This window comes from Geotrypetes seraphini, chromosome 1, assembly GCF_902459505.1.
Source record: "Geotrypetes seraphini chromosome 1, aGeoSer1.1, whole genome shotgun sequence".
NCBI classification, from domain to species: Eukaryota; Metazoa; Chordata; class Amphibia; order Gymnophiona; family Dermophiidae; genus Geotrypetes; species Geotrypetes seraphini.
Window position 1 is genome coordinate 484,887,552 of NC_047084.1, and position 12,243 is coordinate 484,899,794.

The 12,243-nt window shown below is 43.1% G+C and overlaps 1 protein-coding gene across 7 annotated transcripts in view; it reads left to right on the forward strand.

The window, feature by feature from the left end:
• PALM2AKAP2 (PALM2 and AKAP2 fusion) overlaps window positions 1-12,243 on the forward strand; it is a 484,740-nt gene that overhangs the window by 316,043 nt on the left and 156,454 nt on the right. The window contains exon 1 of one of the 7 annotated variants that reach the window (XM_033925908.1): window positions 8,766-8,867. The exons of the other annotated variants lie outside the window; for them this stretch is intronic. Coding sequence (XP_033781799.1) covers window positions 8,832-8,867 — 36 coding nt within the window. The 5' untranslated portion in view covers window positions 8,766-8,831. Of the gene's footprint in view, window positions 1-8,765; window positions 8,868-12,243 lie in introns of those variants that run through there. 7 annotated transcript variants of the gene reach the window in all.

The window sequence follows — 12,243 nt, forward strand, 5'->3', positions numbered from 1 at the left end:
TCTCTGTTCCTCCAGCCCTCTTCCCTGCTGGCACCTCCCAATGGTGTCTTGGGGCCCCGTCTGAAGGGCTTTCACGCATGTTCATGACATCATCACGGCGATGCCCGCACACTTCTGGGTGCCTCGAGCTGCGACCACTTCCTTTAGTGTGCCGCAGCTCAAGAGAGTTTGTGGGACACTGCATTCTCTCTTCCTCTTTCTAAGAGATCCCACATGCCTGTCCCACTCCTTCTTGAATTCAGACACAGTCTTTGTCTCCACCAAACATTTTGATTAGGATTTTCTTAATCCTATTACATCTGAAGCTGTGCATTAGTGGAGGGCCGTCCATTTTGGTTGAAAGGGGTTTCAGTAATCAGTTCCATTGTAAGAAAGTAAATAGGCATTTAAAGTAACTAATCTCCACTCTAGCATATTAGAGTCCAGGCTTTTCTCCCCCACCACAGCTCAAAGAAACTGTATTCACCTTTGACTGGTTTCTCTTCTTTTTCTTAAGAGTTTCAAGCACTGTGACCTGTGTTCACATTATTCTCAGACTTCCTGTCGGCGCGTGCCCTGAAAAATGTAAAGGTTTCAGAGCAAATATTTCTATCGACAAAATAACCCATGCAGACAGAGCCCACCAAGGAAGTCTGATGGTTACGGCATGCTTCACCAGAAAGGATTCATCACAGCATTCCTAAACGTTCTACAGATAATGAATTGCAAACATTTTACTGAATTTTTTTTAAAATACTTAATCCATTCCTAATATTCAGATCATAAATTCTAACTGAGCTTTGAACAAGCAGGAGGGGAGTGTGTTCTGCATGAGAGGACTGAGTGCATCTGTGGTTGTGAAATACAGCCTGTCTTAAAGCTCATCTGTGCTTTAGATCAAACCTTTTACTAGGGCAGAAGAATCTAAGCATATGTGACTGTCTCTGGGAAATGATGATTAAAGTTGTGGACCCAAATGTTGAGAGTGGCTGATTTTTCATGTCATGGGTCCATAAGCAGTCTAAAAAATTTACTGTTCATGTTTTAACTTATGTAACTTTTTTTTCCCACCATAAAAGGATGGGGTTTGGATTGTTATATTACAAATTGTTGCTCTAACAAAATTATTTTTTTATTTCTGTGATCTTTAGTTGCTTTTATTTAGAGATGGTCACATATGCTTGGTATAAACAGAAAAAAGAAAATTGCCATACAGACTAAAAAAAGAATTGCTTATAATTGCTGGTGTACCTCATTTACCCCCTTCCAAAAATTACTCAGAAAATATTTTGTTTTAAAGCAACATTTCATTGCCATAAAGCTGCAGTGGTTCCAAACTTGTCCCAAGGAACCCCCCAGCCTGTCAGGTTTTCAAGATGTCCACAATGAATATTAATGAGAGAGATTTGTATGCATCTCCTCCACTGTATGCCAATCTCAACTATGAATATTAATTGTGCATCGCCTGAGAACATGACCTCCAGTACAGATTTGGGAACCACTGCTATATAGGTATTCTGTAGAATGGGTGCTAACATTTTCCATGCCTATTACTGTACACTATATGTGTAAATGATAAGAATAATAACATGTAAAGAGGTAATGATGAAAACAGGACAAGCAATTAGGTCTGAAAACCCTTCTTTGAATGTGAGGGGTGTCTGGTTAGGCAATGGGATACAGTCTATTGGATTTGATTGGCTGCTTGGGAGAGGTTGAACTTAATTCCTTCCAGCTTCTGCAGTCTTGCTTCTCTGTGTAGGAACATATGCCCTGATAGGAGGATGGAGATTTTTTTGTGATGGGAAGCATTGCGCCCTAATGACCCCAAACTAGAAATCTTTGTAATTGGGTTGTTGTTTTTTTAATACTAAACTGGCCCCTGCTTGAAAAATAGCAATGTAAGAGCCAGGTCTGCCATCAGACAAAGTGGCAGACATTCTGGCAACCTCCACCATCCTGTCTCTACTTCCATTCCCTTTCTAGTTTTTAATCTCCCCCTGTATTTATTTGTGTTGCCCCCTTCATCTATTTTTTGGTTTGAACTGCAGCTGCTCTCTCAGTCCTTTGAGAATAGAGTGGGATTTTTGGCAGCTGATAGCTGAAATTCAGAGAGTGTATAGTACAGGTATTAAATAGAACTATAATGGAGGTATGCCATCAACAAGTCTATGAAAAAAGATGGGGGAGATTGTACACTGGAGAGAGAGTCAGGGGCCACACTTAAGGTTTTGGGGGGGGGCGTGGCTGCAACTGGCCTCTGGATCTCGCAGTGAAGAGCAGGTTCATACTTCACAGGCTCATACTTCATTAGCTGTCATCGACTCCTGAGATTTTTTTCCAGACATTGATGTAGGAAAAACTTTCAAGCCTAGTTTCCCTCTCATAGGAAGTGAAATCTGGCTCAGAGCATGTTCTAAGGATCCTTAGATTAATGGGGTGGTGTCCTTTTTTTTACGGAGTACTCCACAAACAGGAAAGAGGTTACTTTCAGAGGATGGAAAGTGTATAAATCAGGTGGGCAGTGTCTGGAACATGGATTCTGGCATGGGACAGTTATGCTGTAAGGATATATCTCTCTGAAAGAAAAACTCCATGTACTGAGTGTTTCAAACCAAAGAATTAACTTTACTGAAGCAAAATTCAGATAAAGCAGTAGTAAAAATGTACACAAAAAAATCAATTATCTTTACATAATGCACGCCTCACAAAAATATAATGTTCAATTAAGAAAAAATTAAAATCCACAGTGTGTCTCTTCTCCAGACTTACTGAGTAAGCTGCAGGAATGCTAAGATTCTCTGAAGCGTCCCTGCAGCTGAATTCTTTTCTGACACAGATATAATGTAATACCTGGCTTGTAATGTCGTTCCTTATCATCATGAACAGCAGCAGCAGATTTGTGGGTTATGACCATCTGTTAGCAGGTGGAGATAGCATTATGCAGGATATCTTAGTCCTTGTTCAGCCAGTATTCTCTATCTCCAGCAGGTGGATGGATGGTCTCATGAGCTCCAGGTCGTCTTTGCTCCTGTTCCAAATTCCGTCAAGTTGGGGGTGTTTAGGTTATATCGTGCCTACTTTAGGGGTACACTTGGTGGCACCAGGTCTCTCCCCCACTCTAGCCTCCCTCTATGCCACTGCCCCATTCTTCTTCCTCACAAGAAAGGGGGGAAAAACCCATTCTTTGGCATCTTTAAATACTTGCGGCCACAGTTTGGAGGGAGCTGAATTATTACCAAGCCACTGAAAACTGCTTTAGGTCTGTCGGCCCTTTACAGTGGTGAGTAAACCTTATTTAAGTTTCTTTTTCTTTCTATCTTGGCTGAGAATTTTAAACACTGCTGCCATGACGGGAAGTGAAGAGCAGTGATGGGGCAATGTTCGGGCTGTCCCTCAGGGTCAGAGCCTTCAGATTTGGCATTGGTGGTGGTGAGGCCATCTAATTCCTGCATAGTCTAGTAGTTGCTCAGTTGCTGGCACCTGTGGCCATTTTGAAGCCCATGTTTCAAGCTCTGCAGGTGAGAGCTCTTTCTGCTATTTTCTCAGCCAGTTAATTTCATTGTCTGCAATATATACATGAAACAGTTTCAAAATAAAAAGCAGTTTTCAGTTTCTTTGTCTATATGCTCCTTTTACGAAGCCGCATTAGCAACTTTAGCGTGCGACTTTTAATCACGCACTAACCCCTGCGCTAGCCAAAAAACTGCTATTACGCACGTTAAACCCCTAATGCAGCTTCATAAAAGGAGCCCTATGTTTTGATGTTTTCAGTTGTGAAGAGATGGTAATTCAGTGAAAGCTCTTCCTCCCTAATTCCTCCCTCAGTTGTGAAGTGATATAATGAAACTGGAGCTGCTATGTCTTAACGTTTGTGTTTTTGAATACCCTGAACACTTATGTGCTGCTTTTAATAATAATAACATAATAATAATAACAGTTTATATGCCGCAGGACCGTGAAGTTCTATGGGGTTTACAATGATTAAAAATGCTACAAATTGAGTAGAACTTGCAAGTTAAAACTAGTGAATAGCGGCTCTAGATATCAGTTATTGTGGGAAAGATTGTACAAATCAACTGCCTAAGTATTTTAGGAACAGATATGTTTTTAGGTGTCTCCTGAATTCCCCATAAGTATTAGCAAGCATAAGTAATTGTTCCAGGTCTTTACCCCATAATGCTGCTTGAAATATGTATGTACATCGCCTAGACGGTTTGATAGGCTGTATATCAAAATAAAAATAAACTTGAAACTTAAACTTGATCATCAGTACTCCCTGCAGGTTGCATGTTGATGCTAGAAGAAAAGAGGTTCTGAAAACAGTGGTTATGGTGATTGAAAAAAACAAACCCGTGCATAATTATTCTATTCACAAAAGTAAACCAGCTAGGACAAAGTGGGAAGAGGGAAGGAAGTATATGGCAAAAGAAAATGGGTGAGTCCATAAAGTACAGTGTAAAATAAGACAAAACAACCCAGAAATGTATAATTGGCATTGTCGGAAACCAGACAAGGGCTGAGAGGAGTTTGAATTGAGCTGTGAGAGGTAGGTTTGGCTGGCATGAAAAAAAATAACACTCAGGGGCAAGAGCTGTTTTGATAGAAAAGGAAGGCAGAAAACACCTGATTAAAGAGGATCTACAGTATGAGTTGCAGGGAAAAGTGCTATTTTTGCATAACATTTTGAAAAAGAAAGGAAGGACAAAAATAGAGTAAGTGAACTGGAGACAAAGGTCAGATGAGAGCTTTGGATGATGGGAGTGATGAAGGATGTGTGAATAGCACATTTCCTCCTGCAAGCAGTTTTGTACAATGAGAAATTTAATCTAGAGCATTAGTGCTGGAAACCATTGCTGCAAACTAGATGATTTGGTTTAAACATATGTACTAGGTTACTATGTGGCTCCAGAAAAAGGAGAATGGATTGAAACATCCAGGTTTTACGTCCATTGCTTTCAATGGAATTAAAACATGGTTGTCTCAATCTGTCCTCCTTCCTCAGAAGCCATATAGTAAACCTAACTGGAAAACAGAAACATCTTCCTTTATTCATTCATCTTTCTGATAAGAGTGAAAAGGAATGTCAGGAGTCCCCCAGAGGACACTTTTGATAAAGCATAAGAATGAGGGAGTGAAATTTTGCAAAGGAGTGCTGACATAGCACAGTTACTTATCGTAACAGGTGTTATCCAGGGACAGCAGGCAGCTATTCTCACATGTGGGTGACATCATCCACGGAGCCTGGATGCGGACAGCCTCACAAGCAGACTTGCTTGTAGAAACTCTGAAGTTTTGAGTCTGCCGCACCGCGCATGCGCGAGTGCCTTCCCGCCCAGCACAGGGCACGTCTCTTCAGTTCAGATAGCTAGCAAAGGAGCCAACCAGGGGAGGTGGGTGGGTTGTGAGAATAGCTGCCTGCTGTCCCTGGATAACACCTGTTAAAGTAACATAGTAACATCCCTGGACAAGCAGGCAGCCTATTCTCACATGTGGGTGACCTCCAAGCTAACCAGAATGGGATGGAGGGAGTGTTGGCAACTTAGGATAATAAATTTTGTAATACTCTCTGACCAAAATGGCCATCCCGTCTGAAGAAAACATCCAGACAAAACTGACAGGGTTGATGGTCAGTCTAGAAGAGGTATGCATGCAGATTGATAGGCTTAAAAATGATAAATCCCCAGGACTGGATGGCATTCATCCAAGAGTTATCAAGGAACTGAAAGGGACTATAACTGAACTGCATCAACTAATAGCTAATCTGGCGATCAAATTTGGAAGGATTCCAGAAGACTGGAAAGTGGTGAATGTCAAACCGATCTTCAAAAAAGGTTTGAGGGGAGATCTGGGAAACTACAGACCGATGAGTCGAACCTCGGTACAAAGATGGTAGAGGCGCTGATAAAGGACCACATCATTGATCACCTTGACGGACATGATCTGATGAGGACCAGCCAGCACGGCTTCAGCAAGGAAAGATCTTGCTTGAAGAACTTGCTGCACTTCGAGGGAGTAAACAGGCAGATAGACAAGGGCGAGCCAGTTGACATTGTATATCTGGATTTTCAGAAGGCACTCCATAAGGTCCCGCATGAATGACTGCTTTGAAAAATTGTGAGCCATGGAATCAAGGGTGAATTATTCATGTGGATTAAAAACTGTTTGGCAGATAGGAAACAGGGAGTGGGGTAAATGGACAATACTCAGACTGGAAAAGCGTCACGAGTGGAGTGCCGCAGGGTTCGGTGCTTGGACCCTTGCTCTTCAACATATTTATAAATGACCTGGAAATTGGAACGATGAGCAAAGTGATTAAATTTGCGGACAATGCAAAGTTATTCAAAGTAGTGAAGATGCAGAAGAATTGCGAAGACCTGCAACGTGACATAAATATGCTCGAGAAATGGGCCGCGACATGGCAAATGAGGTTTAATGTGGATAAGTGTAAGGTGATGCATGTCGGTAACAAAAAATCTTATACACGAATACAGGATGTCTGGTGCGGTACTCGAAGAAACCCCCCAGGAAAGGAGGTAGGCTCCAAAGGGTGGTAGTGAACGGCACCCCCTCCAAAATGACGGAGGTGATTAGTGGAGTACCACAGGGCTCAGTCTTGGGCCCAATCCTATTCAACATCTTTATAAGAGACTTGGCAGAAGGGCTTCGAGGTAAAATAACATTATTCGCCGATGACGCCAAACTTAGTAATGTAGTGGGCAAATGCACAACAGACGAAGATTCAGTGCCCGACAACATGATGCACGACCTACTCCTACTGGAGCGATGGTCTAGGACATGGCAACTCAACTTCAATGCCAAAAAATGCAAAGTTATGCACCTGGGCAGCCAGAATCCATGCAAGTCTTATACCCTTAATGGCGAGATCCTAGCAAAAACGGTAGCAGAACGAGACTTGGGGGTAATTGTCAGTGAGGACATGAAGTCTGCCAATCAAGTGGAGCAGGCTTCGTCCAAGGCAAGACAAATCATGGGCTGCATACGAAGGGGTTTCGTCAGTCGTAAGGCGGAAGTCATTATGCCATTGTATAGATCCATGGTGAGGCCCCACCTGGAATACTGTGTGCAATTCTGGAGGCCGCATTATCGCAAGGATGTGCTGAGACTGGAGTCGGTGCAAAGAATGGCCACCCGGATGGTCTCGGGACTCAAGGATCTACCATATGAAAAACGGCTTGACAAATTACAGCTATACTCGCTCGAGGAGCGCAGAGAGAGGGGGGACATGATCGAGACGTTCAAGTATCTTACGGGCCGCATCGAGGCGGAGGAAGATATCTTCTTTTTCAAGGGTCCCACGACAACAAGAGGGCATCCGTTGAAAATCAGGGGCGGGAAACTACGAGGTGACACCAGGAAATTCTTTTTCACTGAAAGAGTGGTTGATCGCTTGAATAGTCTTCCACTACAGGTGATTGAGGCCAGCAGCGTGCCTGATTTTAAGGCCAAATGGGATCGGCACATGGGATCTATTCACAGGGCAAAGGTAGGGGAGGGACATTAAGGTGGGCAGACTAGATGGGCCGTGGGCCCTTATCTGCCGTCTATTTCTATGTTTCTATGAAAGAGACTTTGGAGTACTGGTCAACAAATCAAAGCTGTCCACGCAATGCTAGGAATGATTAAGAAGGGGATCACGAGCAGATCAGAGAAGGTTATCATGCTTCTGTACCGGGCCATGGTCCGCCCCCACCTGGAATACTGCATCCAGCACTGGTCGCCGTACATGAAGAAGGACACGGTACTACTCGAAAGGGTTCAGAGAAGAGCGACTAAAAGGGCTGGAGGAATTGCCATACAGTGAGAGATTAGAAAAACTGGGTTTCTTCTCTCTTGAAAAGAGGAGACTGAGAAGGGGACATGATCGAAACATTCAAGATAATGAAGGGAATAGACTTAGTAGATAAAGACAGTTGTTCACCCTCTCCAAGGTAGAGAGAATGAGAGGGCACTCTCTAAAGCTAAAAGGGGATAGATTCTGTACAAACGTAAGTAAGTTCTTCACCCATAGAGTGGTGGAAAACTGGAACGCTCTTCCGGAGGCTGTTATAGGGGAAAACACCCTCCAGGGATTCAAGATAAAGTTAGACAAGTTCCTGCTGAACCATAACATACGCAGATAAGGCTAGTCTCAGTTAGGGCACTGGTCTTTGACCTAAGGGCCACCACGTAAGCGGACTGCTGGGCACGATGGACCACTTGTCTGACCCAGCAGCGGCAATTCTTATGTTCTTAAAGGCTCTTGAATTTGGAATTTAGATGAAATGACCAAGAATTATAAGTCGAGCAAAACAAACATTATAAAACAGAAAGTCTTACATGTGAAAAATGAAGAAGGGGGAAGGAATGGTAAAGGTTGTAAGCACCATTCCAGTAGATGAGGAGCAGCCACAGTGAATATGAAAAATGCTTCTCTTGCTGCATAGTAGCACTGGCAGGACACAGAATATAATTATACTTGGGTTGATTTTTTTTGCCCTTGATGGTACTGTTCAGGGTCATGCTGTGGAACTGGGGGCGGAACCTGTTCTGTTTTCATTTCTTCCTGCCTTCCAGGTGTAAAAATACCTGTTGGTTGGTCAGGATCACGAGCTTTGGAGAGAGGGGGGGGCAGCTTCCTGATTTTACTTTTATTTTGCACTTGGAACTGTGTGAGACCTTGTCTGCCTTTTCTTCATGTTTTCACATCTGGGACACTCAGCAAGGGCATACAGCTACACAGTGTCCAGATAACTAGTTGTTTCAAAGAGGATAAGGGTCAAGCTTCACACAGCAAGTCCTTGTTTGTGTGTCATTCTCAAGAGCAAGCTGTGCCAAGGGAAGCGAGGGCCATGATTGCCACTTGGATGCTTTTCTCTTTATTTGCGGTAGGTCTGTTGTCTGTGTCTTTTAAAATGTACGGTATGTTTTTGTTTAACACCTGAAGCACTATAAATGTTTCAAGTACAGTCAAGTGACTTAGGGACATAAATCTATTTGTGTCAGATAAGTCTTGTCTAATCTTTGCTTTGTAATGCAAGAACATTCCTGCAGCTCTTCTATGGGATACTGTTTTTCCAAAGTGACTGTACACTAACAGTTTTTTATTTATTTATGTTGCTGTGTTGTCTTCTGCTTCACGGCTATCCCAAGAATATCTGATGCCCTAAGTGAGCCAACAACAATGTACCTCAGCTATGCCCTACCTGTAATCTGGCATCTCCCCTTCTTTTCCCTATTTCCAACTCCCCCTCCTCCCCAGGTCTCCAGCATCTTCCCTTTCCTGTACCTTACCCAGGTATTCAGCATAGCTCTCCTTCCTTCATCTTTCTCTTCCCATCCCATGTGTCCAGTATCTCTTTTCTCCCTGTCGAAGTATTTATTGTCTGTTCTCTACCCCTCCCCCCCAAGTATCCAATATTCCTCTGAAGACAAGTAGGCATAATATTCTTACAGGTGGGTGATATCCAGACACTGCCAAGTGTACTCTCACTTTAAATCTTTAGGCAATGCCCAAACCGCACGTGCCAGTGTCTTCCCTCCCAATGCTTTCTCGTGGAACCATCGGTTCTCAGTTTTCTGCAGAGCCGAGACTATGTCTTCGGGTTTCTCCTAAGTGTGTCAGATATCTTTTTGTGCCCTCTCAATTTTATTTTGTTGAAATTTTCTTCATAACTCTTTATTTTTCTTGATTTTTAGTCATTCCCTCAGATTTTGACTTCGTTCACCCCCCCCCCCCCCCATGTCAAAGAGAGTGCTGAGGCCTTCAAGAAATGTGCTTGATATAATCGGACCATTTCAGGCTCTGACCCCCTCAATTTGTTTGTGTGTTCGCTGTGACCTCTGTCTGCTTATGCAGAAGAGAACACTTAAAGTCCGACAACTTCAGTGTGAAAGAATTTTTGGTTCAACAGGGGACATCAACCATGGCAAGAGATTCAGGAACCCAATGCACAGCCTGCATCTACATCAGTATTGAGACCGCATAGAGAGCATTGAGCATCAGGTTCTGTTCAAAGGCAAGACTCGACGTCATCTTTCTCTATGCCTCAACCATCGGGGGAGGTAGCACGCAAGAGAGCTAAGAACCATAAACATTCTTCCCCTTCTAGGCATGGCATGATGTCATCTCAGGTATTCACCTCCTTGACGCACTGTACATTGCTCTCCATCGCTGCAGATCTTATCTTCTTTTAGGCATGCCTTGACATTGATGTCTCCTTGCCCAGACAACATGTAACACAGACTGTTTCCACACTGATCTCTCTTCCAGTGCAGACTCCGACTCTCCAGGAGGAGATCTAGGCTATGCTCAAAACAAGAACTTTTGGGGTTACTATAGAAGCAGTTTAAACAGCCTTTAAAAGGCGACGATGCTTGCCTCAGCCCAGCAAGAGGATGCAGCGAAGCATCAATTGATGATGAGGTCACGCACCTCTTCTCAACATCAAGGTCGGCAAGGACCCATTCACCACATACGTTGTCATCGGCAGAGGAGTATTTCCTGGGTCAGAACATCGACCCCTGCTTCGATGCTCCTCTCAACACACACTCCCGGATTCACCTAAGAGAGAGTATTTTGAGGAATTTGACTTGGATATCTCAAACCATTCTGATCAGAATCTGGCAAATTTGTTAGCAGAAGAATCCTATGGCATACCTTCTGACCCTTCTCCTCTCCTGCAAAGGTGCAAGTCTCCACCAGAGAGCATTTTCTTTAACTGGCTTTAAAAATCAAATGGGTCAAGCTCTTCTCATTAAAATGGAGCCAGAGGAATAATTTCATAAGAGCTTTTTGAGCTTCTTGACTATGAATCACTACCAACTGACTGTATCAAGGATACCCTGTTTAAGTACGGGGAGACCCTGCTATCAGTCGAGGTAGTGCCTAAAAAACTTGACACAGTGTACAGAATACAAATGTGTCCAGGGTATGAGAGAACACAGCTTCAACATCACACTCTATTTGTGGAATCTGCTTTCTGCTCTAAAACTCTTACACAGTTCAAGGTCTGCTCCTCCAGAAAGGGAAGACAGAACATTAGACTCTTTTGGTAAACACATTTTTCATTCATCCTTGCTCATGAATAGAATTATGGACTAGCAGTTCAGAGGGCTGGTTTGGCAGCTGTGTCAGCACTGTACTGCTGCCTCTGAAGCCTGCTATCCTAGGCAAATACCTAGACTGCCTTATGGTAGGGCTGGCCTGCCTTGCATTCTTTTCACATTTTTATTTGAGGGGGGGCACTATTTTTGTGTTGAATGTAGTGGGAATAAACAGCACAGGTCCCAGCAGAGCATGCTTTGAACCACTGTTCCCATGTGCCTTAGCACTGCCCTGGAGGAACCAGCTTTAGAAGGCACAACATAGTTTAATTTTAGGTTGGAGTGCTTGGGTTTCTAAAAACGGCAGAGGCTGATGGTACCTTATAGACCAGGGGTTCTCAACCCAGTACCCAGGCTACACCTAGCCAGTCATGTTTTCAGGATACATATAATGATTATGCAATAGATAAATTTGTATTCAGTACTTAACACTGTACGTAAATATATTCCATGCATATTCATTGTGAATATCCTGAAAACCGAACTGGCTAAGTGTGTTCCAAGGAGTGGATTGAGACTGTTACATACTAACTGATTGCTTAGGCATGAACTTTCTAGGACTAGTGGTTAGTTGGCTACTTCATAGGACTGTTTCTCAAAAACTAATGTCTTGGTAAAGGGCAGTTCTATAATTGAATATTTAACACTATGTGACAGCATAAAAAAATAGGAGTAGGGTTGGGGAAGCTGACCTTCCAATACAAACCATCCCTTGTTTTCTTGCGGTGCCTATGTGGAGGAATCTAGTTGAATAATTTCCCCCATATGTTTGTTCTATTTGATATACAGTCCGTTCTCGTTATTTGCTTGTTCCTGATTTGTGATTTTGCTTATCCACGGTTGCATGCATTGTGACTGCTATTCACATCATGTGTTTAATGTATTTGCAGATTTCTGACCTTAGAAAAAAAGCTTTGTTTCCTTTCTCTTTCACTTTCACTTCCAGTTTTGGCTTTGCTTTCAGAAACGGCCACCAAGTGTCAAGAGGGTGCATTACAAGCATCTGCAGGTAGAGCTCCAAAGAGAAAGTGAGTCTGAGTGACAAAATACATGGTTTTTTAGACAGGCTTCATTCGGCAAGTCTTTCTGCTGTCAGCCATGAATGCAGTGTGAATGAATCTATAGTCCGATCGATCCGGCAAAAAAAGAAGATAACGT